Here is a 27,571-nt window from a genome sequence, read left to right on the forward strand (position 1 = left end):
AGGACGTAGCCTCATGCCTAAGAGAAACTGGCCAACATTTTTGTTGGTTTTTGTTTGGTCGTTTAGTTGGTTTTGGTTTTGTTTTGTTGGTTTTTGTTTTGTTTTGTTTTGTTTTTTTGGTGGGGGAGGGCATTTGTTTTGTTCTGATATTTGCTTTATTGATTCTGCATGTTTGATTTTCATTTTTGTGATTTATGGGTTTGTTTGTTTAAAGAGAGAAAGGGGGAGAACATACAGTTGGGTGGGTAGGAAAGATTTGAGGGGAGGGGACACTAGATAACACTACATTGTATAAAAATAAAATTTTTTAAAAATAAAGCAAACACAGGCTTTAGCTCTCTGCTCTAACTGAAGTGATAAAAAGCTCTGCTGTAGCTGGGCCCAACAACATGTCTATAATCCCAGCACTTGGGATGCTGATCAGGAGGGCTGCCACAAGTTCAAGGCCAAACTGGGATTCATAGTGAGTTCCAGGCTAGCCTTGGCTACAAAGTAATATTCTGTCTCAAAAGACCAAAAACAAAAGAAAAAGGAACAAATAGATGCTTCAATACATTGCACAATTGCACAACTACACAATTTTCAAAACTGAATAAAAATATCAACAACTATTTTTTTTAAGTCTGTTTCAGATGACAGCAGCACTTTTCAGTTAATGTGGCCATTCCCCTGTGCCACCATAGGTGGGAAAGTGGGCAGAATGAGCAAAAAAGATCATGATCTCTTCCTCCCAACTTCTCAAAATTGGCTCTGGAATAACTTTAATTATCACCAAAAACTTGACTACCAGGGATGAAAAGTCTACAAAACCCACAAAATTCCAGTATTGATCCACAGGACTGTAATCACACATGCAGTTCATGCTGGCGGTAAAATGCCTTTGTTGGAGAGTACTTTGGGGAAATTTTTAAAGCCTGTATGCTGAGGTCAGCACCTGCCATTACCTACTAGTTACTCACTGCCCACTTCCTTCTAAGTGTCTATGCCACATTCTTGAAAAATCAATCTTAAAGGACAAAGCACCATGGCCGTGTAGCAGACAGAGGACACTGAGTAAAGCAGGACACTTACCTTGGACCATTTACTCTCTTTGCAGAGCAGGTCTGAATAATAATACGCCTGCATCCAGTTTTGTTGGTAGATATGAATCCACATTAATTCCCAGTAACAGAGATGGTGAAACTGTTTCCACTCTTCTTGAACTGAAATGCATTTTCGAAATGTTTCTTGAGCCTATAAGTCAATTGCATAAAGCTGATCATCCAGATATTAGACAAGGAGATAATAACCTAATGGAAAAATACATAAAATACTTTGTACAAAGATCATCACTCATTAAGCCACTCAATATGACATTACATTCTCTCCCTTCCGTGTGATGACACAGTTAGATTCTACTGCTTTATTTCACTTTGTGACAGGCCTTATACTTTATAAGACAGAAATGGGAAAGCCACTTTCCAAGTGAGATAGAAATGCCAAAGTTCTTTCCTAAAACACAGACTATTATAGTGTAGAAACTCCATTAGACAAAACACATTTTAAACAAAATTCCAGGCACTGGACAGGCAAAGAGAAGGTATCACTGCTTACATTACAGGCAAAGGTTAACCAAGCCCTTGTCAGAAAATCTGGTAAAGATGTGCCAGACAAGTCAGAGAAAAGAATAATAAATAAACATATAACAAATTCACAAACTGACTACCTAAACTTGAAACTGGGCTAGGAACATAGTTTAGTGGTAAGACACTTGCTCAGCATACACAAAACCCTAGACTTGACCAGCACAACAAGTAATAATAGTAATAATAATATGAAGTAAAAAACTCAAATTTTTTTAACACTCATCACATGGGTAAAAAACCTTAAGGACAGAGATTTCCTAAGTTGACAAAGAACACTAGAAATATGGATTCCCATGTGTTTATAGATTCATTTTTTATATGTACGTGTGAGTGCCTATGGCCTGTATGTATGGGCACCACAGGGATGCTGGCTCCGTGGCCAGTCACCAGCACCAGATCACTGTAGTAACTGTAAAATCTCCACCTCACAGAAGAAAATCCACCTTCAAAATAAGCAGAGGCAGACCCAACTATAAAGACTGGAGGAAGACCTAGAGTTCACTAAAAGTACAAAAACGTGTTTGCTCTCATTTGTATGGAAGGATATCATAGACACAGCACACGCGCGCGCACACGCACACGCGCGCACGCACACACACACACACACGTACACTTTTCTCTTCTACTTCAATGTAATAATGAACTAGTTTCTTTGAAAAAAGAAAAAGAAAAAGTGCACTTGCAACAAAGGTTAAAGATAGTTTCCAAAATCAAAGGAGAAATAGATAATGGCCAAAGTTTTCGGAAACCTCTTAATTTGCCCATGTATTATTTTATATATTATTTTGTTTTGTATCAGGGGAATAGTTCTTCTATGTAGCCTTGGCTGCTCTAAGCTCACTTTGTAGACCAGGCTGGCCTTGAACTCACAGAGATCTGCCTGCCTCTGCCTCTCCAAGTACTGGGATTAAAGGCATGCAACACTGTGCCCGCCTTATACATTTTTTTTCAATATTTGTTACACATTCCACCATGAAACACTTCATGTACTTTCTGTGTAAACATGCATTGAGGTAAGTTACTAAATATGACAACACATATGCACAAAGTAAAAGCTCAGCTTTTCCAAATTACATTCCACTTTATTCTTTCTAGTCCATGTCACCACATTTACTCATGCTAAATGACCATGTGATGCCGTCTGACCACAGACGCCGCCCCTACATAACCCTTGCTGAAGTAGCTACCTTTTCAACATTGCCTTTCAGCAGCTCAATGCGGGCATGGTAGAACAGAATGAGGGAGCCCTGCGGAGAGAGCAAAGAACACACTTCAGCAGACGGTGGTGGCCACGAGTCGCGGCTGAAACAGACAACAGAACAGGAAGCATACGTTTGGGAACTGCTGCAGGAAGGGTGCGAGGAGACTCTCTGCTTCCACAACATTGACCTCTCCTGTACCTGGAAGTGAACAAACACAGCTCAGTGCTCAGGAGCTAGGGCACGTATTTATAACCAACTCCCCAGATGCCACTAACCCACAGCAGACACTCATGGACAAGAGGAAGGGGACTGATTATTTTGTTTTCATCTGTGAAGTGTCTGACTTGAAGAGCTCTAGGCCAGATGAGTTCTTAAGAATAGAGGTGTCTATCTCAGACTCCCACTGACATTTCTACTTTTCAAGGCTAACTTACTTTACCTCCAAATTTAATTTCTACAAAAAAAAAAAAAAAATGGAAATCCAACATGAATATAATAAAAATCTAACAGGAATATGGCAAAATACAGCAACTTAATGCATAAATCTTTTCTGAGACTAGATTTTAAAATGTTTAATAAGGGATTAGAGAGATGGCTCAGTAGTTAAGAGCACTAGCTATTCTTGAAGAGAACCCAGGTTCAATTCTCAACACTCACACGGCAACTCACAACCATCTGGAACTCCAGTATCAGGGGATCTAATAGCCTCTGTGAGCAACAGGCATGCACATGGTCCACACATGCAGACAAAACATGTGTATGCATAAAATACATATATACATATAAGCATTTTTTTAAAGATTTAGTTATTTATACATATGAACTCTCTATTTGCATGTATGCCTGCATGACAGAAGAGACCATGAGATCCCATTATAGTTGGTTGCGAGCCATCATGTGGTTGCTGGGAATTGAACTCAGGACCTCTGGAGAGCAGACAGTGCCTTAACTGCTGAGCCATCTCTCCAGCCCCATATAAGCAACTTTTAAAATGTTCGGTGGAAACAATCAAGTGTCTCTGCCAAGGATCACTCTGATAAACCCCACTATCTTCCATCTTAACTCAAAAACAAAAAAAAAAAGAAGTAAACAGACAGAGACGACTAGCTCTTACCGAGAATCAGGGAGATGTAGGTATGGAAAGCCAGGATGGTAAGGCAGCAGAGCGGGGACCGCATGCTGCTCCCTGAGGCACCTTCCCGTAGCTGCAGAAGGCCCAGGTCCTGCAGGGAGTAATTTCATCACAGACAGAAAAAAATCTGACTGAAAAAAAAACATTATATTTCGAAAATAATTTGTTCCTGAGTATTGCCCTCTATGAACTTAGGGTTTTATTTTCCATTTTCTTGGAATAATGGTACTGTTTAAATAGAAAAAAAAAAAAAAAACACTTCACGTTTTAAACTGGCATAAGACAATCTGGTAGGTCCTTTTATAATAGCCCCAGTTAGCTTTAATTGTCCATTTCACAGGCCCAGGGTCATCTGAGAGGAAAGCTTACACTGAGGAATTGCCTAGTTTAGACTGGTCTGTGGGCATGTCTTCTGGGGATAATGCTTGACGAAAGGAGACAGCCCACTGTGGTCCCTGGGCAGGTGCTGCTGGGCTGTAGAAGGAAGCTGGCCAAGCACGATCCTACAAGCAAGACAGCAAGGCAGGAAGCAGGCTTCCACCACGGCGCCTTCCTCCAGGTTCCTGCCCTGACTTCCCTCAACAATGCACTGCAACCTGGAAGCATAAGGTGAAATAAATCCTTTCCTCCCCTATATTGTTTTCGTTCAGTGTTTCATCATAGCAACAGATATCAAGCTAATCCATACCCATTACATGATTCTATCAAAAAGAATAAACTGCTCGTTTCAAAGAAATATTATATTTCTTTGATAAAATTAATGATATACACACTAAGCTGCTAGGAACTTGTCTCAACAGTAGAGCACTTAACCAAGCAGGAGTAAAGCCTGACCTGGCTTTCATCCCTAGCACCACAGAAAACCACAGAGGTTCAAGCTGAAGGCACTATGATGGGCAAGAATACAAGATTCTACCCTGCAGAGTCCTTGCCACTCAACAGCAAAGGTGGAGCAGGAGCTCATTACTTCATGCTTGACGAAAGAAGACAGCCCATTGTGATCCCTGGGCAGGGAGCAAAGTGGGCACCATCAGAAAGATGAATACATGAGTCCCAAAATTAGAAACGCTTGAGCCTCGTTTGCAAGTCTGAGGGAGCACTGGGTGGAAGAGACAGCACTTATCTCAAACCTAAGAAATGAGGCATTCTTGAGAGAACATCGTTTGACAAAAGCTGGGTGGGGAAGAAACACCACTACAGAGAACAACAGAAATTTCTGCAACTTTAACACAAAATGCCATTTGTACCCTGTTTCCAGAAAATCCAATAAATTCCAGTAATCTGATAATTCTTGCTGGTAAAAGAGACAGCATCTGTAAAGAAAAAAAATAGCAATGTGAGTGTGCTTATGTGACAGACTGACTATAGACAGCCCACTGGTTATCCCTAAACTGTTTGAAAGCCCCCAGCAGCCAAACCAAGTCTGAACTGATTACAACTCAGTGAGGAGACAATGAAGCCTGGCTTTCCCATGATGCTCTAAACGCTGACTTGGATCTTCTCCTGTGAAATGAGGTGACACAAAAGCAATTATGTGTAAGGCTTCTTTCTTCCTTTCCATTTTTTGTTGGGTGAGGGCCTCATCTGTAGCTTAAGCTGGCCTTGAACTTAGAGTGAGCTCCTCCCGCCCGAGTGCTGGATTACTGGCATGAGCCACCATTCCTGGCTTAGGCAAAGTTTTCTTCAGCTCCCTTTCTGGAAGGTAACAAAGCCAAGGAGATGTGAGTAATGAACCAGCACTAATGGAAGTAGACAGCCACAGCAGTGAGGCTCCTTCCTGGGACATCCCTGAAGGACAGTAGAGAGAGGACAGTCTCCCAGAAATGGCCATTTTTTGTGGTGATAGACCAAGTCATGGCTGTAGCAATGGGTTGGAGCTAGGGGTTCTGGAAATATCTCTCTGAATGGGAGACATTGTGTCCCAGGTGAATGATGAGGGTTTCACAGCCAAGCAGACAGAATGGCAGTCCATGGAGAAAAGTCAGTCCACCTTAACCCCAGACACTGCATTGCACATGGGCTCGTGAACATAGCTCTGGGGTCTATATGCTCCTAAATATAATTCTTTTCACTACTTCATTTTCCAACGAGTTAAATCTTCAAAAATGCCCAAATCTCTAAATAACACGCTGTACTCTGACATCTTACTGAACTCTCCATCTCACCCAGAGATCATCAACAATCATTCCTCAGGTTGCATTCACTCCCTCCCGTTTTTAACTCACAGCCAGTATCACCACAACAACTATCTCCGATGCAGAAACAGAACTAGGTTCTAGGCTCCTGTTACTAAAAGCCTTATTCGTTCAACCAGGGTGCTACGTGCGTCCTTTGCCCTGTGTGATCTAAAGCTACTCTGAGCACGTGCGGAACTTCGTAACATTCACAGCACAGGAAAACCAGTTCACTCCAATGGCTCTTCAACCGAACGCCAGGAGAGGCTTGGGATGGAGTTCAAACACAGCAGAGAGATACTGGACGTTTTGTCTCACCCACAAAAAGACTCTGGTTTCTATATAAATGTTTCCTTACCAAATTAAAGGCCCCTGTTCCAAGTTTGACTCCTCCTTCGAACTCATAGAAGAAGTGCTGCTCATGTTTGTTTTTCTGAATTACGTGCAGGATAGAAAGGCACTCCCTGGATTGAGGGGGGAAAAGGGTAGAGAATAAGTTTCCATGACTCTGACAAATAAATGCTAGTCAAATTTTACACTTGTACACTATAAATGTCATTACCTAAAATGTTACAAAAATGCAAATTTTTATTTTAAGCTAGTCTGTTCCTAGGCTCCTGAGCAATTCTGACTAAGGAGAAAGGGAACACCAATTTCTACGGAGTTTAGGATAGAGGGAGCAACCATCAGCTCAGCTGAGGAGCCACAGAACCTCAGGGGTTCGATCTCAGCTTCCCTGGAGCATTTTCCAGGAGACTTCAGGAGAGTTCGGGTACCAGGCACACGGCAGCCATGCATTCTACCCTCAAACTCGAGCACTGCGGCTGCCACAGCCTCACACAGATACCTCAGCGCTGGCTGAGGCTTTTCCACCACAGCTGGGTCATGCCTTATACTGTCCCTTTGCAGAAGCAAAGAGGGTGGTGGAAGTGACCAAGCCCAGGGCGCTCCCACACTAGGAAGGCTCTCCACTGCTAAGCTGCACCCCTGGACTTCAGACCAGCCTCAAAAGACAATAATCAAAGGCACGGACGTTGGCAGGAAGCGGCAACTGCTTGCTGAACTGGGAAACAGCCTTTTGAGAAGGTAATGCAGGGGCGTGTCTCAGTGGCAAGACACCTGCACATTGTCCCCCTCCCAGGTTCCGTCTCCAGTGCCAAAGAGCACCAATCACCCGTCACCAATAGAACGCAACTCTGTAAGGCACACAGCTTCCCTTATGATGCTTTCTAGCCAAGTCTAGCAAGCTCAGAGCTAACCTTCTCTATAAGCAGGATTAACTGACCAGTGGAGCCGATTTGGTTCAGGCTCCTTCCAACCGTCCCATGTTGTCATCTGCCCTAAACCACCAGTATATCATATTTGTTTTCTCTTAAACACACACACAAACCAAAAACAACGGCATGGTGGCACATGCTTAAAATCCCAGCACTCAGGAGGCTGAAAACAGGGGGATTTCCAGGATTTCCTGGGCTATGAACGAGCTCGCGGCCAATCTGGGCTATAGAGGGAGAGATGCCTCTATAGAGATTAAAGAGATATGACAGCTTAATGTGAATCCCAGTGCTGAGATCCAAACTTTGGTCCTGTGACAATCTTAACCTCTGAGACACGTCGTCAGCCCCAGGCTTTTAATTTTGAGATCATAAAATAGTTCCTTATCTTCTTTCCTAATAACTTAAAAATTTGTCTGTTTTGTTCTTTGTTTTTTAAGACAGGGTTTCTCCGTGTAGCCCTGGCTGTCATGGAACTTGCTCTGTAGACCAGGCTGGCCTTGAACACAGAGATTCGCCTGCTTCTGCCTCCTGAGGGGGGGGGGAAATATTTGATTAATCGTGGTTTTACTTTAAAACAGTTTTCAAAAGAGGATTTACCTAAAATATTTCTTTCTCCACTATTTCAAAAGAATTCATGCACAAATAGGAATTCGGCATAGTGTGAACTTCTGGCTAAACATCTGAGTGTACAGTACATGCGCACGCGCCCGCACACGGAAGCACGCGCCCGCACACGGAAGCACTGCGCCCGCACACCGACGCACCGCGCCCGCACACCGACGCACCGCGCCCGCACACCGACGCACTGCGCCCGCACACCGACGCACCGCGCCCGCACACCGACGCACCGCGCCCGCACACGGAAGCACCGCGCCCGCACACGGAAGCACGCGCCCGCACACCGACGCACTGCTCTGAACCCTGCCACTGCACTGATCCTGTCGCTGCTACCACGGGACTACCGAAATTCATCTGTTAAAGTTCTGATGACTAGAAAAGCACTCAACTTTTTAATCTGCTTAAAAATACCCGGAAAGGAAATCTAAAAACATTAGGATGCGTTTCCCAAATCTACTCCCTCTTTCAAGATTTTTTAAAAATGAATTCCAGGTTTTCATAATGAGTAAAAGTGCCTATTAAAATACTGATTTGTGCTCTGCTTCTGGTAATGGGATTTGTTCCCAGTAATGCCAGGAAGCTTATGTTAGGTTTGCTTTCCCACACATAACAATTATACACCCTGAAAAATACACAAAAAATATATAGTTAAAATATTTTTGCAGGCTTGGAAACTGAAAGTGCTGGGGGAATAGGCAGAAGCAGGAGAAGAGTTAAATTTGAAAGCAGGAAGTAGCTCATGAATTAACTTTATATTTACGTGTCCATGTGCCTGAAAGCATGTTCCACTCCATATGGGTGCACAAAACAATTGGCAAGCCACAGCCTCGCTGGGTTGAAAAGTCGGAAGACTGAGTTTGAGGCAGCTAGAGGGGCTGGGTGGATACACAGCTGGGAGAACCATGCTAATGGGAACAGCAAAATCTGTGTCAAAACAACACAGAAGTCTTCACTGACTAGGAGAGGGTCCAAGGTAAGACAATGTGGATTATCAAGAACAGGAGCCAGACAGCAGAGCTACAGGTGCAGTGCCCCTCCAGTGTCAGAGTCGGGAGCCCAAGTCTAAGCAAATTAAATGCTCCCAGGACAGAGCTTGGCACGCTTCAGAGAAAGGATGACAGAATCCAGCATCTCTACAAATGCATCAATATCTAGGATATGAGTTTAAAATTATCCCACTTGAGAACATGACAAGCAGGCAAGAAAAAAAGCAATGAATAGAAATTGACTCCAAGATGGCCCACATGTTGGGCTAAAATAAAAAAGTGGGTGTGGGTATGTATGTAGTTTACTGAACACAATCCAGGCTGACTAGTGTGTAATTATGGGTTTAGAGGGAATAAGTGAGAAAAGACTCAGAAAAAAAAAAAAAAAAAACTTTGAGAAAAATAATGGCAACAAAAGTCTAAGCCCACACTCCAAATGCTGAATTCAAAGATATAGCATGTTCTTTAAGGAGATGAGAAAAATGACATATTAAATATGTGAAACAATTACACAAACAGCTGAGGTCCTAAACAATTACAAACACTGGTGGTTTTAAAAGACTGAAAAAAAAAAAAAAAACAAACACCCTATCAATTCAGAACATTATACATAGCAAGAATATCCTTGAAGGTAAAAGCCAAAATAAACCGATTTTCAAAAAAGTGAAAACAGAAGAAAATATTGAAAGTTGATACTATGAGAAATGTTAGAGGACGTTCATCAGCATAAAGGTGAACAGAAGCAATGTCAAATGCAATGGTAAGCAGAGCAGAGTAAGGCAAAGGTCTTTAAAACAAAATGATCCTGTATCACGGGTTTAATGGTAACAGAACACAAGAGTAGTTTAGAAGGCTGTCCTATACATGCTCATCTTGACACGGCCTAGAGTCACCTGTGAAGGGAGCCTCAACTGAGGATTATCAAGAACAGATTGGCCTGTGAGCAAGTCTGTGGGAGATTGTCTCAATTACTGGACTGTAGGAAGACACAGCCCACCGTGGGCAGCGTCATACCCTGGGAAAGTCCTGGGCTGTGTAGGAAAGCTGAGCACAAGCATACCCGTGAGCCAGCAAGCGTTGCTTCTTTAGGGTTTCTGTTTCAAGTTCTTGCTTGATAGCCTGCTCTGACTTCCCTCAATGATGGACTGTGGCCTATAGTGTAAGTCAAATAAATCCTTTCCTCCCCTATTATGCTTTTGGTCTAAGAGTTTTATCACAGCAACAAAAGGAAGCTAGAACAAAGGCCAACTGGTAGCGAATGAAACTATGTTTTCACAAAGCTCTTACAGTTTACACATAATAGTACTGTATTAGTAAGCTAACTGCAATATGCCAAGAAAGACATTATAATCACTACATTGTCCATAAAAACTAGAGACACAAAATTATAGTAGTTTTTTTTTTAAGTTTCCATTAAAGCAAGCCAAATGTAGTGGCATGTGCTTATAATCCCAGCACTCCAAAGTCTGAAGCAAGAGAATCAGGGCTTTAAAGCCAGGCCGTGCTATATAGTAAGACCCTGTCTCAAAATAGATAAACAAACAAACAAACGAATGAATGAATAAAAAAATAAAAAGACACACACACAAATAACAACATAAATACAAAATATACAAATAATTCTAAGGAGAGCTAAATGAAGGTTACGTAACCAGAAACTGTGTCTGCCCCTTTCTCTTCCAGTATCTGCTCCTGGAAGTGAAGGTACAGTTAAGCCTTGCTGCCCAGCAGCACCCAAGTATACTCAGGAAGGAACCAAGTGCACTTACTAACACCAAAGGAAGAAATCCAGCCATGCTGAGTTCCTAAGAACTTTGATGAGCAAAATGTATAGAATAAGAATAACTTTAATTTTCTTTAAGGAGAGCAACAGAACAAGAAAATTTGAACACAGGGAACTTCCCAGAGACTCATACTCCAACCAAGGACTATTCATGGAGATAACCCAGAACCCCTGCACAGATGTAGCCCAGGGCAGTTCAGAGTCCAATTGGGTTACATAGTAATGTGAAGAGGGACTGCCTCTGACATAATCTGATTGGCCTGCTCTTTGATCACCTCCCCCTAAGGGAGGAGCAGCCTTACCAGGCCATAGTAGAGGACAATGCAGCCACTTTTGATGTGAACTGACAGACTAAGATCAGAAAGGAGAGGAGAACCTCCCCTATCAGTGGACTTGGGGAGTGGCATGCAAGCAGAGGGAGGAGGGAGGGTGGGACTGGGAGGAGAGGAGGGAGAGGCTTATGGGGGGATGCAGAATGAATAAAGTGTAATTGATGAAAAATTTAAAAAAAAAAAAAAACACAAAAAAAAAGAATAACTTTAAAAGCCAATCTTAGTGAGGTAGCAGCACTTGACTACAATCCCAACACTTGAGAAGCTGAGGCAGAAAAATCAAGAGTTCCAGGCTAGCCCAGCTAGCCTGACTATAGAATAAGAGCTTGTCTTCAAAAATATTTAATTTCACTTTCAGTCACATTTTACTTTGTAACTTACTTATATATTTGGTAACTTGTTCTAATTTTGAGTCCACCTTTGATGAAGTTGATCATATTTTCATCCTGAAAATAATACAATTAAATAATTAGAGCACTTAGGGGGAAAAAACAGTATATATTTGAATAATGAGAGAAAAATGTGTGTGTGTGTGTGTGTCTCTGTGTGTGTGTGTCTGTGTGTGTTTCTGGGAATGGAACCTAGAGCATGCTGGGTAAACAAACATTTTTCCTACTAAGCTACATCCCTAGTCTCAAATACTATATTTTGAGTGCATAATTTTAAAATTGATACATGATTCTTACTTTGCATTTGATATGTGTCATTTTGTAATTTTCATAGAAGTTTGAAGGCGGTGAAAAAGCTTCTACTATCTTGAGGAAGTAATCCCCAAAATTTGGAGCCAAATGTAGTCCAAAGCTACCTCAATAAACATCATCTACTGGGTAACACTCTTCTGGGCTCAGTGGTACACAGAACACTTGGCTACACAGATCTGTTCTAAGGCTAAGCTTTCTCATCCACCATACCCAGTTCTTCTCTCAGTAGTGCTTGGACAGCAGTCTACTTAACACCATAAATTTCATTTCTAAAAATTTACAGAGCAAAAGTCACTGATGTAAAAATCCTGAAGTGGTTGTCACTAACATGCAATTTGGGGGTAAGGGACCATTTTACTTCCCTTTGTTTGAGGTTTCTCAATCATGAGATTGAGACAGTTGGCCAAAATGAATGGCATTTTCAGGACCAGCATTCTAAATGAGAATCCTAATAAATTGCACCAAATAACCAGCTGAAGGACATTATGTTAATGACAAGAGACAGGCCCTCGCTTCACTATCCTAAGATTTCCTAGTCTAAGGCTCTCATATGCTTTTGAAGCAAAAGAGAAACTGGTTTTTAGTTTAATATTCTTGTTAGCTTCTTATATATTTATTCCTATTATTATACAAGTCAGTAAGTACAAAATTCACTATGAAACTTAAATGTTTGTATTCTTATTTTAAGAAATCTTATATTTACACAAGCCAAAAAGAAATGTCTTGGGTTCGATTAAAATCAAATAATTTCATTCCATGATTCAGCAAACACTGAGTTCTTAAGAATTTTGGTGAGCAAAATTGTATAGAGTAGCTTTAAAAGCCAATCTTAGTGAGGTAGCAGCACTTGACTACAATCTCAACAACAACGCAAATGCTTATTTTGTGTTGGACACCTGGACGCAGAAACAACATGGTGTGCTCAGTGACTAACATGCACAGTGATGGGGGCATGCACGGGGAGTCATGAAAACACAAAGTGGGGCATGACGTCAGCCAGAAAACCGCCCTGGATGCATCGGTGCTGTTAGCACAAAGAAAGGACAAGCAAAGACCAGGTGAAAGAAGGCAAAGCGGTCCTGAGGTTATACGCAAAGGAAACCTCAGCTGACATACCAGGAAGCATGAAAGACCACGTGGGGCCAGCCGCAAGTCCAGAGACGAGAGCTAACAAAGCAGCTACTGCAGAGAAGAAAGGAGCAGAGCAGGAGGACAACTATAAGGAAGAAGTGGCAGACTTGGGGGGAGGCACAAGTGCACCTCGGAAACCCCTTCCCCATTTATGACACTCTGATACAGAACACTGACAGAGTCCGTGAGGGCCATGAAATGCAGAAGCAGAAAATAACAAGGTGGAAAGGCTCATTTCTGAATGAGTCCTCAATCACAGAATGTAAGATGAATGAAAAGTAAAGAGAGGCCGGGGACAGTCCCTCAGCTGCTGTACAATCAGTCCTGCAGACGATGGTGAGCACCACCATAGGAACACAGAGGAAGGGCGGAGCTGCAGATTCTTAACAGCCAAAGCACAGATACTGAAGTGACCAGAGGCAGACATGAGGAAGAGGTAGTGGACAAATCCTCAGTTATAAAACAAAGTTGTAACCCTAACATCTGATTGTCAAATCCCCACTTAGAAAATACAAAAGAAAAAAAAATCAGGGGCCTTAAAGACTCATGTTACGATGTTACTGGTGTGATAAGGCTGTTGTATTGCACAGGGCTTCAGAGAATCGGACAAAAGGATCACACTGATTTCATTTTACTGAACCAGAAACTAAGCTAACATGTCAACCTGCAGGAGGAAAAATACCATCACCCAGAAAAACAGAGAAATACCTTTCAAAATAATTTAAAAGTCTGAGATTGTTTTCCGCTTGCTTCTCATCTCTACTCCTGTCCCTCATTGGGCCATAGTGTAAAATTCATGCCTCTAAAAGCACTGGAGCACAAACATGTAGGCAGCAGGTGAGATTTAAGTACCTCATTAAGAAAAGGATTCCTGGTCTTATAAAAACTGTTCTGGCCAGGCAAAGTGGTCAGCTCTTGAGAGGCAGGGACAGGTGATCTTCACGAGTTCAAGGCCAGCCTGGTCATATAGAGAGCTCCAGGCCAGGCAGGGCTACACAGTGAGATGGGTTTCAAAGTCTTACAACAGAAACCAGAAAGGGGAATGAGGAAAAAATGGGTGGGAGTGGGTAAAAATGTGAAGGGTCCTTGAAAAAAGAGTGGTTATGCGTGTGGAAGTGAGCTTCACAGAAGCAGGTGAGCTAAGGGATGGGCACAGGTCTGAGGGCCTGCTCAGCCTGGAGTCATCCTGGTTCTAACACTAAGAAGCGTCCTACAAGTCATCTGAAACAGACACTCTGCATATCCGAATGGGAACACAAGTCTCGGGAGCCTTTTTTCAGGCAAACGATATCGGGATAACAGAATCTTTCATTACCACTCTAAGTCTCAGTGCTAAAACAGGCAGAGCAACGTTTGCCATTTTCTGTACAGTGTCGGCAGGCTTCCCACCCAGCACCGACGCTCAGCCAAACGTTCGTTACCTGCACAAATGTGAGCGCTGCTTTCTGTAGGAGGCACTCGGCATAACAGATCTCGGCATGCATCTCCTCTGTTAAAAACAGATACAGTTATGTTCAGACACGGCATTGCTCACGGCATGCTGGAAAGGCTGGAAGCCAAATGAGCCCCTGAGAGATCCAAGGGCCTACATGGCTTCCGTGCTTCCAGAGAAACAGGATGACTTGTTCTTACTCCTGGTGTAAAAGTTTCCTGAAACGAGTGAACTATTGGGGCCATCTTCAGCCCCATTCAACCTTAGCAGGAAGAGGAGGAAAACAACTGTATGTTTGAGACCTTGGAGCCAAAGTAGGTCTGAAACTCACTAAGTAGCCCAGACTATCCTTGAACTCATAGCAATCCTCCTGCCTCAGCATCTTGATACTGTGACTATAGGCATGAATCACCATGCCTGACTGAGAAAATGCAAAAGCTCTTTCGAGAGAAGAAAAACTACCTTTAAAAAAATAGTAGCATAAGCGTCTAGCAGGACAGAATGCAAAAGCTCATTAAACGTATGAATCTTCTAAACTGTGAAGGTCTGGGTGTCACGACACTGATCGGGCAGAAAGCAGCCATTCCCTGCAGATGTGGGAAAAGCACATCAGTGTGCATAAAGCAGGGCTCCCTAGGAACAACAGGAAAGGGGCTGTACTTTCCAACTTTCAATGTTCTCAGACCTGAACCCAAGCAGGGGGTGCTCACAAAAAAGAGCTGCCATGGCCGTGCCAGCCCAGGGACGTGTACAGCCCCCCAAACATGCCCTGGCATCCTCCACAACCCACTATATTTGCAGAGATCAGGGAAAGAAATCTTGATGTTTCTACATAAACAAAATCATCAGATTCCTTTCTCCATGGGATGCAAATTGGGTTATTTAAGTAAATGAGCTTGGAGGAAACACTCTGCCATGAGCTACTGTGGAGCACTGTGAGGGCTGCCCTCCCTCTCTGCTGGTCCCCTCATTTATATGGTCCACTAATAATGCCTCTACTTTGCAACCAAGGATGAAATGAGGATTGCCTGTAATGCCTATCAGACACCGGAAGCCTAGATGAGTGCTGGCAACTTTCACCATCATTGCTTTTGGCTCATGTCTGTGCTTCCTGGTAAAGGTTCAGAATGCACAGGCCTTTTCAGTACAAGTGATGGGACAACTTGGGGAAACCTGTGTCACTGACAACAGTGTTGACCAAACTAGGTAAGAGCGTATATTTTTCTTCATTTACACACGCATAACTCACAGGCTCTTACAGACGTCACTTAAATGTTCAGTGTATGAGAAGTAACACGCAAAGTTCCCCAGCAACAGACAGGCAGATGGGGTGGAGGAAAACACCAGGGCATCGTGCTGTGTGCGCCCTGGTGCTGCCACCAGTCAAGACTGCAGTCTCCTGGACAGCTTCCCTCAAAGTGTGCCTCCTGGTTGTCTCTGCACCTCCCAGGGAATTCGAACAGGCAGATTATTTTCTGTCACCTGACTAGACTCTTCCTAGGTAACTGCCACAGCGGCAACCCTCTGGGGTTGTCAATGCCAAAGGCCACCTTAGGAACAGACTATTGGCCTTCGGCAGGTTTAGGGGACAGGTCAGCACTGGTATAGGACCAGAAGAAAGGCGAGAAAGTGCAGGCACCCTTTCCTAAAGCACAACCGGGGTTCCTTTGCCTGAGGTCTGTGAAGAAGGGTAGAAAGACCGGTCAAGTTGCCGCAAGGGCGGTGCCAAATGTTACAGCTGGTCTGATTCGGTAGACTAAACAAGCAGGTCCTTATCAAGATCTGAGCAGAAGGGCAACTAGACCAAAGTCAGACCAAAGACAGACAGGCTACAACACAGAGCAGAGAGATCTGAACTCTGCAATTCACAGGTGAGTATTCTTCCTATCAAATCTCTTTCACATCCTAAGCACCGCACTCACGGAGTCAGTCGACCTGGAGCCATCCAGCCACCACCCATGGGAGGAGAGGGGCAGGTGTGTTCCACATTCATGTAGTACACTCACTCCTGAACACAGCTTGAAACGTGGCAACGTAAACAAAACTTACCAACAGGTAAACAATGCCTATGTTAAAGCCACAGCATTCGCCATGGCCTGTTGATCTGGTTAGTTTTTTTGTCAACCTATTATGAGCTAGTTATCCATGGAGGGGAAACTCAATCACAGAAATAACCTCCATCATACTAGCCAACAGGAAAGTAGGCTGAGCAAGCCATGGGGAGCAAGGCAGTATGCAGTCCTCTACAGTATGGTCTCTGCTTCAGTTCCTGCCTCCACGTTCCTGCCATGGCATCCCCTGTTAATGGTCTGTGACATATAAGCCAAATATGCCCTTGTTCACACCAACAGAAAGACTTATATACCCCTCAAATACAAAACGTATTTTGGAGGGCAGTACAGCCAAAGGCCCTGGGAATAACATACAACTTAATTTGTTGAGCTCTATTCCTTCTTTCTGACTTACATTGGATAACTTCTTCAACCGTTGCACTTCCTAATTATAAATTCCTTAGCCCATGAAAAAAATTCACAGTGCACCCAAATCCTGGCTCAGCACAGCCATTCTGTAAGTCTAAAGATATTTATAGTTCAAGGGAAACTACAGACATGGGCTAGTTAATTTTTTAATAACTAGGTACAAAGTCCAGATTTCCTAAAGTGCTATGTTTAAACACAATGAGGAAAAACCAGAACAGCGTCATCGATTTTCCAGATAATCCAATGTTTCCATCAGGCACATAAGATGTTTCCTAGCCCCCTACAGGAGAGCAGGGGGATGGGGGAAGAGCAGTGGTTTAGTGGTTTAGGGGAAGCAGACCAGTTTAAATGCTGCTGAGAGCTGGGTCACCTTGACCTCTTATTCTTTGTGAACATCAGTTAAACACATTAATTAGGTCGGTTAACGTTAAGGAAAGCAGAAAAATGTACCTGGCACACAGAGAACACTTTAAAAAAATAAAACATTATTATATTTTAAATTTTTCTATATTCACATCAAAAATACATGTCATTCTTATTAAGGTTTAAAATTCTCCAATGTCACTCTCATACTACAAAGAAAAAGGGCAGCGGGAGTCAATGGACCAGGGGAGAAGCTACTGGAGGGTACCAGGAAGAAAACTTCAAATCCAAGAGTCATACTAATGCCGATTTAACCTTTCGTGGATTGTCTCTTAGGCCTACTAGTACCAGCTTTTTTCCTTATGGGTACTTGGAGGCCAGTTTCTGATGAAAAAGTAGATGGGTTTCAACTGCAAGCAGAAACCAACACAATACCATGTTTCTCTCATGGTTGAGACAACACTACACCCCTTTTCAGGAAGTCCTAAAGACATGTGACGTGTCACTGTCCTCTTCTGTAATCAACACTCAAAGCTGAGTCACTCAAATGTGCTTAATTGCTCCAACATCCCGAACGAGCTGACAACATACCTACAGGACACACAAAGCCCTGTGGTAAACATCACTCAACGTCGTGCAACATCTGCCATCATCAGGACTGCTTGACAGCCAGCTCAGGGCATGCTGGCTTTCCCCAGCCATGGCCGCTCCAGCGTTTTGTACTAACCACCTCTCCAGGAGCAGCCTTTGAAATGGCAATACGGACACAGATTCCCCTGATACACTGCGGCTTCTGGGGACTTCCTAGACGCCCCTTGGTGGTGGGCCACCCTTCTGCAGAGGGCTGATGAGGGCCACTTCTGCTCTCCTCACAGAGGGAATATAGAGCAATTGACAATGATGTATCCCCCATCTCTCTGATCAAGTGCTTTCCTGGACTCCTGACTATTCTTAAAGCTGACAAACCAAACACCTTCATCAGCTATGTAGATGATTTTAAAGGTATAATAATTATCCAGATACAGTGGCGTACGCCTCTGATCTCAGTACTCGGGAGGCAGAGGTAGGTGGATCTCTGTGAGTTCAAGGTCAGCCTGATCTACATAGTGAGTTCAGACCAGTGAGGAGTACACAGGAAGACCTTCTGTGAAAACAAAAAATGCTTTTATGTTGGAAAAGCGTTAATAGTCTGTCAAAAATGGATCACTCCAAGATGATCGAATATAATTTTTAAGGGAAAAAATGCCAATATACATAAATATTGTAAAATTTCAAGCCTTAAGTTCCAGTAATTCTACTTTCAGGAAACTGTCTCATGAAATACTTGAAAGAATAAAAGAAAAGAACCCATATGAACAAGAATTTTAGAACAGCAATATTTGCTAACAGTGAAGAAATTAAAGACATGTAGCTGTCCTTCAATAAGGAACAAACAAGTACACTGAGATACCATCCCATTCATAACTGCACAGCTCCAAACATGCAAAACGCACTTGCACACACTGATGTGGGTCAAGATCACACTGTAGCACATGTGTGTGGTTCAATGCTTGCAGGAAAACAAAAGACAAATGAAAAACAAAAGTCCATGTGTCCCTAACACACATTTCTGTTTGTACCAAATGTGTCCACACTTCCTAATGACCCACTAACCAGGCTGGGTCTGGGAAGAGAAAAGGACACTTGATTCATTTTCCATGGTTCTGTGCTGGATTTGGGGGCCTGAACCTCTAAAACAAAGGGCCAAGCTTCCAATGGGCTCCTACCTTCACTCAGCTGTTCCAACGACCCCCGGGACAGGAGACTTGAGAAAGATTCTACAACTGTGCACTTCTTCCTGTATCTGCATTGAGGAAGGCCAGGGGAAAGAGAACAGAGAGGAGGAGACGCCATCAGACGAAGCTCATTGTCACTGACCATCATTTCAGTCACAGCTACAAGTCACCACACTGGGCCTCCAAGAAGCCCCCCTGCAAGGCCAGGCCCTCCTCCCCGTGCTGCACACACAGTGCCTAGCCCTGCACTTCCAACCACCGGGCACTCCACCTACCCAGCATGGTGGACAGGAGCCCACACACACGCTGGGCAAAAACCTGGCAGAAACCTCTCTTCCTTTTTTCTGGATAAAAGCAGAATTTCTGTGGTAAGTGTCTCTACAGGGGAAAGATGAACTAAAGGTGCACTGTGAAGAAAATGCTCTTCATTTGAGAATTCACAGCATAATTATATGAAGATTCATTTTATCCACATTAAAATTCACCATACAAATAACAGCCTTCACTATGGGCTTCTACAGGGAGAACAAAGCTTAAAACTGACACTCATTTTGGTCAACCAAGAGTGTCCAATGGCACCCATAGGCAGATAAAAATCCCCCTGTGAATGTGTGGTTTCTTCCACATAGAAGAAGCACACTCCCTGCTTGCCCTGACAATTCTTAACTGACCGCCCTCAAAAGAACCACAAAGATGCTCTCTGCTAACCCTTCTAAGGCCTCCCTCAGACTTCCACCATGGCTCACGCCCCATGTATCCAGCAGAGGGTGCAGGTGCTGAATGGGAGCCATATTACAACTCCCATATTACAACTTCGTGAATTCCACTGCAGAGAACTGAACTGGCCAAGAAACTCTGAAGCTGAAGTCCTGTCCCGCAACTCTGCACAGCTTCCAACACAGACACCATAGCTCAGCAGACTGCATTCACTTGGCACTGCCGCAGGAGACTTTGATGTCTTAGAGACGAACTACGCATTCGTACTTTTGGCACGTTTGCAAAGCGTCCTTCATGGCAGAAATGCCATTCTGGATGTCCTGTTGTTCAAAGGTCATGACGGCCTGCAACACCACGATGGTACTGTAGCCCAAGGCATGGTACATGCTCTCCTTGGCCCTGGAAAGAACACAGCCAGTGAGTACATCTGAGTGCAATGAAAGAAAAAGACAGAAACAACAGCCCAGATGTTTTCTGATACCAGCAATACCAAGTCCTCACTGTGCTTGTCTCAACTTCTGCTCCGTAGTTACTGAAATGACACAAGCTCTGAAAGGCCTGTTTTAAAAACTCAATTTATACCCACACAGCAGAAAAAAAAGTGCTGCGGACAATGTGCCTTTCCCTGATTCAGCACAAGGGGGCAGCCTGTGGACTTGTTTCCAAGAAAAAGTTTAAAAGCAAACCAGTATTTTTTCCTGTTGAATAGGGGACACTGTACCACCTTAAAATCTGAAATGAGTGAGGCTCGGAGGCACACAACTCTGATTCTAGCATCCTGAGAAGTAGAGAAAAGGAGTTCAGGAATTCCAGGCCATCTTCTGTGAGTCTAGGGCCAGTCTGAGCTACATGAACCCTATTTAAAAAATAATAATAATAATAACAAAAAGAAAGAAAGAGAAAAGAGAGACAGAGACTCTGGAGTTTTTGTGTGATATAGAGAAAAGTTGTCTTTAAAACTGTTCTTTCCTCTCCAGCTCAAGGCCAAGCAGAAACAGGATTTTTACAATAAATTAGGTCCTGAGCACAGAGACCTGACCAAAGTAACCCTTAGGATCTAGTATCGGAGAGCCCTGATTAAAGCTCAGTTATCAAGCTTTCAGTTATCTGATAGCTACAGTTATCAAGCTTTCCATAACTGCCCGAGGCTGCTAACTCTTTGTAAAGCCTCTTATGCTGACTACGTTTAAAATATGACTGTTTTAATTTAAGTGCTGTGGCTCAACATCCTGTGGCTATACAGAACACATCCAACATCATTCCTTTCATTCACCTTGGACAGAGTCTAAAGAGCCTTTGTCCTGAATGAGGGGACTGCCAACTCACCCCAGAGTTATCAGTGGCAGCTCAAACCTCACACTAAAGTGGGATGACAAGGGGATTTTAACAGTGACTATGCATAAAGTTCAGAGACAATGAAACCAATAATTTATTTGTATCCTATTTTATGAGCAGATGGTAGAGATGAAAAAGGAGATCTGTTTTTAAAAAGGAATAACGGACACAGGTAGAGATGCTGAGTCAGAAGGCAAGAGCGCTCAAGAATGGCAAAGTCAGGCAGACAGAAGGTGACAGATGAAATCAGAGGGACATTACTGGACACATGACATGAGGAATTGGATTCCCCAACTTCGACGTCAAATTTTCCTCTAGTAACAGAGTCTGGAGATCACTGGAAGATCAGTTCTGCAAAGCCTGTCATGTGCAGAGCTGAGGCCATTGAGCAGGCCCTGTGGGCAAGGATGCTCCCAAGCCTGAAAACTCAGTGCTGGTAACTTCCGTGACAGAAGTAGGGCGCCCTGACCAACATTCTTATCATCTTAAGTTTGACTTTTGGCGCTGGTATTAGGCTTCTCTAGTTATTCCCCAGCTCGTTTCAAAGGGAATTAATTCAGTGATGTTTGGAGGGAGTGTTCACGAGAAGACTTCACTTAAGAAAACAAACATGACAGCTCCCAAACCACAGACACTACATCTGAGCAAGTGTTGAGACTAAAACATAAGCATCAGAAATTTTCTATTGATTAAATCTGAAAAGACATCTCTTGAAAGCTGATTGATGAGATGGGGTCTCAATCAAATTAACTTATAAATACTGAGGCAGATACAAACATATTAACATACAAACATGGTATCAGAGAAACACATGAAAATATCTGATGAGAAATAGAGTTAATTACCAGGGGCGAAGCAACTCTAAGGCATCTTTAAATTTGTTGCTTAGAAATAGGTTCAGTGCCTCTGCGCACTCTTCCAGGCCACTCTTGAGATCCACCTTGGCTGATGAACTGAAGGAAAAAAGAAAAACACATAGGATTTTTGTACATTTTATTACTAGGACCTTGTCCCAAGGAGTAAGGGGAGGGGATGATGGAGACCAGTTGAAATTCCGCCTTTGAGAAATTGTCACTTCTCAAAGGAGCTTCCCCCACCCTCCGGAATGCCAATGCTCTGAGTCTGTAAGAAACAGGTGGGCAGGAAAAAAAGGCACACACCTATGCTGCTCAGACAGGTGCACGGCAAGGACGAACAGTGAGTACCCAAAACTCTCATTAAGATTGAAAAGCAGATAAACCTACGCAGAGGAGAGAGGAAAGTAGAGCCATAGAGACAACAAATGATTTTATTCATCTTAGGCTTGCTCTTTGAAACAGGGTTTCACACTATAGTCTAGGCTGGCTTGAAACTCAAGGCCGTTCTCCTGCCCTAGCCTCCTCCCAAGTGCTATAACTACAGGCATGAACCTCTGGACTCCATTTACAGATGGATCCTGTGGACTGTGGAGGGAGTGACTACTCTAGTCCTCCGTCCTTGCTTCATCTTCCTAAGTGATGAGTATACAAGGAGGGCACATAGCACTGCATTCTCTCTGCAGTCAGGGGCACTTCAAAGACAGGTTCCTCCTTGTTCTTCAAAGGGAACAAAAAAGAGAAAATGACACCCCAGAGTACAAGCTTTGACATCCTGACTACTGAAGGAGCTTCAGAACCCAGGTCTCTCTGACCTCCTCCCGTTTCCTTTTTTACCTTCCTTTCTTTCATTCTTTCTTTCTGAACCGTAGCCCTGGCCTAAAACTCACGCTGTAACCCAGACCGTCCTAGACATGGTGATGGTAATCCACCTGCCTTGGCTTCCTAAGTGCTTGGACTACAGGCGTGCACCATCACCCCTACACTCTGGGGCATCATTTTCTAAGTCCCAACAATACTAACTCACTGTATAACATAGCTGGGCCTCAACTTCCTTATCTGTAAAATGAGACCATGGCAATCTATTTCCTGGGGCTGTTGTAAGGAAGGGACTGACCTACAAACACTGCCCATAGTAGCCACTAACTTGATGATTTGGGAGGGAAGGGGTCACACACTCAGAGGCCTAATTCTGAGAAGCACTGTGATGGAAAGATGTTCCTGTTGTACAGTGACTCAGGGGAATATCTAGGTTGAGGAGGAATTCTATGCTGCATGTGCAGCAAGCAATAAAGAAGATGACAGAAATGACAAAAACTAGGCCACAGTCCGAGAGCATAGCGTAGGAGGAGGTAGATTCTATTCTAAGAACAAAGGGAAGTGCATTGTCTCAGAAATCCTGTCCCCAGCAGATGTGGTGGAGCACACCTTCAGTCCTAGCACTCGGGAAGGCAGAGGCAGGCAGACCTCTGTGAGTCTGAAACCAGCCTAATGTCATAGGCAGCTCCAGGCCAGCCAGGGCTACCCTGCCTTTGTTTATTTATTTATTTAAATTTTTATTGATTACACTGTATTCACTTTGTATCCCCCCTGTAGCTCCCTCCTACCTTTACAAACAAACAAAAGCCGGCTCCTTCCCTTCCCTGCCCCTCTGTGTTCCAGGCTCCTCTCACCTGCTCTGCATCCCACTCCCCCAGTTCCTACCAGGAAACCGCTGAGACCAGAATGCTCTCCTTGCCAAACAACAGCCACCCCCACATCTCAGCTGCAATCTGATCCACCACACCTGTCCCAGCCCAGGTCAAACAAACAAAAAAGCCACAGCTCTTCAAAGTTGTTTTCCTGGAGCTGAACCTGGTTCCTCCCAGCAGACGGCTGGTGCTGCTACCAAGTGGTCTAATGCTTCTGTCTTGGTCAGTAGTCATCCTGGAGACACTCATCCTTCTCAGTTTCCAAAGCCATCCCAGGAGTGGAGACGATTATCCCTTCAGACCTATACTCCAAAGCTCTCCCAAGAAGGCCTTCCTGATGACAAATGTTTTTGACTTGATGATGCTCAATCATCAATCAGGCATTACACATGCCTTTGAGGGCTTGTTAATGCAGAATGCTGGACCCCACACTCAAGAGCTTCTGACCCAGTAGGCCTGGGATTGTCTCAAGTGAAAGCCCAATTCTGCTTTAATCTGTCCTCTATACAACCCCCAGACTTCAACACTGTCTCCTCAAATTAAGAACCATAAAATGGCTGCCACATAAAGTTCAACAAAGCCCAGGAAACACATTCCCACCAAGCCCGTCCAATTAGACAGGAAGGATGAGCAAGGCCTTAAAAGCAACCAGGCATCTCTCCAGAGGAATCAACACAGGATTTCCCTCAAGCCTGGCATGACAGAATGAAAAGAATCTTGAACCTGAAGTAAAAGTCAATGTTGACATTCTCCAGAGAGTGCCCTGAGTCTCTGGCCCATCTACACCCAGGTGCTTTCACAACCCACAACCTGTTTGAAAGAAACAGAGGCCGCAGTTGCCATGGACACGCTTTGTGAGTGTCCCTGCTCCGTGTCAATTAACAGCTGTGTATCTTGCAAAAGCTACGGGGGCTCAGCCCACACAGTCACAACTCCGGACCTGCTGCAGCCCTTCCCATTTCTTGCTGTATACCTTCAGTGAAGTGAAGATTCCTTCCTATTTCTAACTAACATGACATGCTAACATAAGGCAGAATAATTATTTTAGTCTTATGCTTTTAAAAAACATAACAAAATAAGTTGTAACAAATATCTGGAATGATGCTAATGGTATCCCTTACATCCCAAGCCTTTTTTTTTTTTTTCCTGTAACAATCACTTAATCTGCTTGACTGCAAATGCTGTGTGCCTTATAGTGAATGAGGACCTAGGCTCTGGAGCCAGACCCTTTGGCTTCTTTCCTAACCTCACCCCAATCCTAAATACGACCATGACAAGTAACTTTTCTTCCCCAGTACCCAGTTTTCCTAATCCACAGATACATCTAGTAAAAATGACCACGTTAAGTTGCCTGTTAACCAATGTGACGGGCTTAGCTTAGTGTCTGTGCAGAATTCCTCGGATAATGCCAACTACTCATGCCACTCTTTCATTACTAACTTTAACTGCCTTCAGTAGTAATTCAGAGTCATTTGTTCATGGATCCAGCCAGTGTGTAATACCAGACAAGTTAATGCCAGAGTGGAGACAGAATAAAATATAAACATGGAAGAGAAGAGGAACAAAAGTTCAGAAAATCTGAGGAGTTCCCCAATGAAAACCTTGCTGGATTCACATACCACTAGAAGTAGAAACTAGTCATTTGGAACTTAGAGACTATGGTGCCTAGAGCAGAGCTAATGTGTGAGAATTTTGCCTTCATGAAGATATGAGAGTGTGAGCAAATGGGAATGAAGGCTTATGTCCAGGGTAACAGAGAGAAAAGGGGAATGTTGGAGTCTTCACCACGTGTAGCTAAAAAAGTTTCCATTTTTCCAGTTTCTCGGTCTCCTTTGCTTCAAGGGCTATATCACAATTTCCCACACTACACCAACTCTGTAAGACTAAGGCCCTAAATAACCAGATCATAAACACCCAGCACCACTTCATTTCTCTGGGTATGTTTCTACCCTCGGTTATCTGGTTTTCTCTCCTAGATTCCTCAACCATTACCCTAGCTATGGACAGTAAGACACTCTTTCCTTTCCTATGTTAACATCTGAAAGAGACAAGCACTTCCTCCCCCTACATTCCCCGGGGAGGGATCCTGTTGATCTGCTTTCTGCCCAGTTCCTCCCCAGGGTAGAATGAAGGCCCAGAGGCAGAAGGACCACAAGTTCAAATCCAGTGAGTAGATGATTGGTGACCCGAGAAGGCAAAGTGAGTGGGTGAGTGGGTGTGACTGGCACAGTCGCTGCAGCTGCTAGCACCACCCCACCCTTTTCCTCACCTCTGAAGATTAAAACCCAAGATTACGTAATATTAGGCAAGTACTCTGCCACCCGGTTACATCCTCAGCCCTGGTCCAGCCTTTTCTTAAGAAAAAAATAAGGCATGTGGAATCTATTCTCTCTGTGAGACAATGAGCTACGTAAAGCAGGCTCTATCGCCCTCAAATTGCAAAGCCTGCAATTTTGAGCCTAAGATCATGCATGGACCTGGCAAAAACAAAACAAATATAATCTCCAAAGCAGGTCTCCACATAACCAAGCCTACACGCTCTCATATGGTCTTCATGAATCAAAACGCTAAAAGTTCGGTCTTCTTGGGTGTGAACCCTTCACTGATATTCGAGGGCCTCTATACCCACGGTTCTCAACCTGTGGGCCATGACCCCTTTGCAGTCAAGCAACTCTCTCACAGGGGTTGCCTGAGACCATCGGAAAGCCCAGATATCTACGTTACGATTCATGACAGTAGCAAAAGTAAGTGATGAAGCAGCAATGAACAGTGCACTCATTCTTCAGACCCCAGAGGAGAGCAGAGCTCTAGTGCAGAGCCACCGCTATGGTGCTGAAGCATCTCATGGTGAATATATTTTGAAGATCAGTGCACTGACGGGAGAGGCAGGATGGCTTAGGTTCCTGTAAATTAGCTCTGTTTTACGGCCATCTCTTCCTCTCCTGGCTTATTTAAGTGTAAGGAGCAGTGAGCTGCTCTTTAATATCTCATTAGTGTGATGCTATTTTTGCAATGTCTAATATGTCGCTAATAAAATTAACTTATTTTGAAATGGCTCTTTGACCAACACTGGGAACTACCTGGTTTAGCCTAAGAGTGAAGATGCTAGATACTGATAAGTCAAGTGCCTAGGGCAAATGCCAATTGAGTTCGGAAGAAGCAAGGAGAAGGAACAACTGGAATGGGGGAAGTGAATGGAGAAGAGGAGATGCATAGCAAGAGCCTGCCTTCGTTTCCCTGGGCTCAGAAAGCTTCCCCTCTTAAACTAGAAAGGGCTTTCCCAGAGGATATGGGTGGGCTCTGTCACTGCACTGGTGAGCACTCTACCCTCCAGTAGAAAGAAAGGTAAATGCTATATACACCACCTTCTAATCCAAAGCAGGTGCACACCTGTAATCCCAGCTGAGACAGGAGGACTGCTGACAGCTCAAGGCCACTAGACAGTGAGTCCAAGGCCAGTCTGGACAACATGGTGAGATGTGCTACCCAAGGTGACAAAGGCTGTACAGACAGTTCAGGCAGTAAAGCTAGTGCCTTGCAAACTCAATCCCCAGAAACCACGGAAAAAGCAGAACGGTGGAGCACACCTGTAATCCACGTGGAAGGTGGAAAGGGGTAGGTTCCTGAAAGTTCACAGACCAACTAGCCTACACAGTGAAACTCCAGGCCAGTGAGAGACCCTTCCTCAAACAAAAGGTAGAAAGGCTCTGTGAGACAGACAGCTGAGGTTGTCCTGTGAGCACGTGCAACCCCTCCCCCAACAAGCATGATATTAATTAATTAGATTATTAATTATTAAAAGGAAAGGAGGAGCTAGGTCGCACTCAATTGCTTAAGCAACCTATTCTTCCTTCTTTTTTTTAGAAATTACAATATAAGGAAATAATAAATAAATCTGTAATGAAATAACATAACCAATTTCGAGTACGGTCCTGCAGTACCCACTATAGCCACACTACTGTG

General features: G+C 43.7%; 1 protein-coding gene across 4 annotated transcripts in view; it reads right to left on the bottom strand.

The window, feature by feature from the left end:
• The window catches only part of Ttc39b (tetratricopeptide repeat domain 39B), a 99,229-nt gene that overhangs the window by 22,563 nt on the left and 49,095 nt on the right, over positions 1-27,571 (bottom strand). For all 4 annotated transcript variants that reach the window (XM_021650384.2, XM_060365791.1, XM_021650385.2 and 1 more), the window contains 11 exons: positions 21,909-22,016; positions 19,996-20,127; positions 19,003-19,079; positions 14,383-14,450; positions 11,511-11,575; positions 6,492-6,597; positions 5,207-5,272; positions 3,942-4,050; positions 2,958-3,025; positions 2,813-2,872; positions 1,072-1,233 (listed from right to left, as the gene is read on the bottom strand). In XM_021650384.2, the coding sequence (XP_021506059.1) occupies positions 1,072-1,233; positions 2,813-2,872; positions 2,958-3,025; positions 3,942-4,050; positions 5,207-5,272; positions 6,492-6,597; positions 11,511-11,575; positions 14,383-14,450; positions 19,003-19,079; positions 19,996-20,127; positions 21,909-22,016 (1,021 nt within the window). The remainder of the gene's footprint in view (positions 1-1,071; positions 1,234-2,812; positions 2,873-2,957; positions 3,026-3,941; positions 4,051-5,206; positions 5,273-6,491; positions 6,598-11,510; positions 11,576-14,382; positions 14,451-19,002; positions 19,080-19,995; positions 20,128-21,908; positions 22,017-27,571) is intronic.

This window comes from Meriones unguiculatus, chromosome 12, assembly GCF_030254825.1.
Source record: "Meriones unguiculatus strain TT.TT164.6M chromosome 12, Bangor_MerUng_6.1, whole genome shotgun sequence".
In the NCBI taxonomy this organism is placed as follows: domain Eukaryota; kingdom Metazoa; phylum Chordata; class Mammalia; order Rodentia; family Muridae; genus Meriones; species Meriones unguiculatus.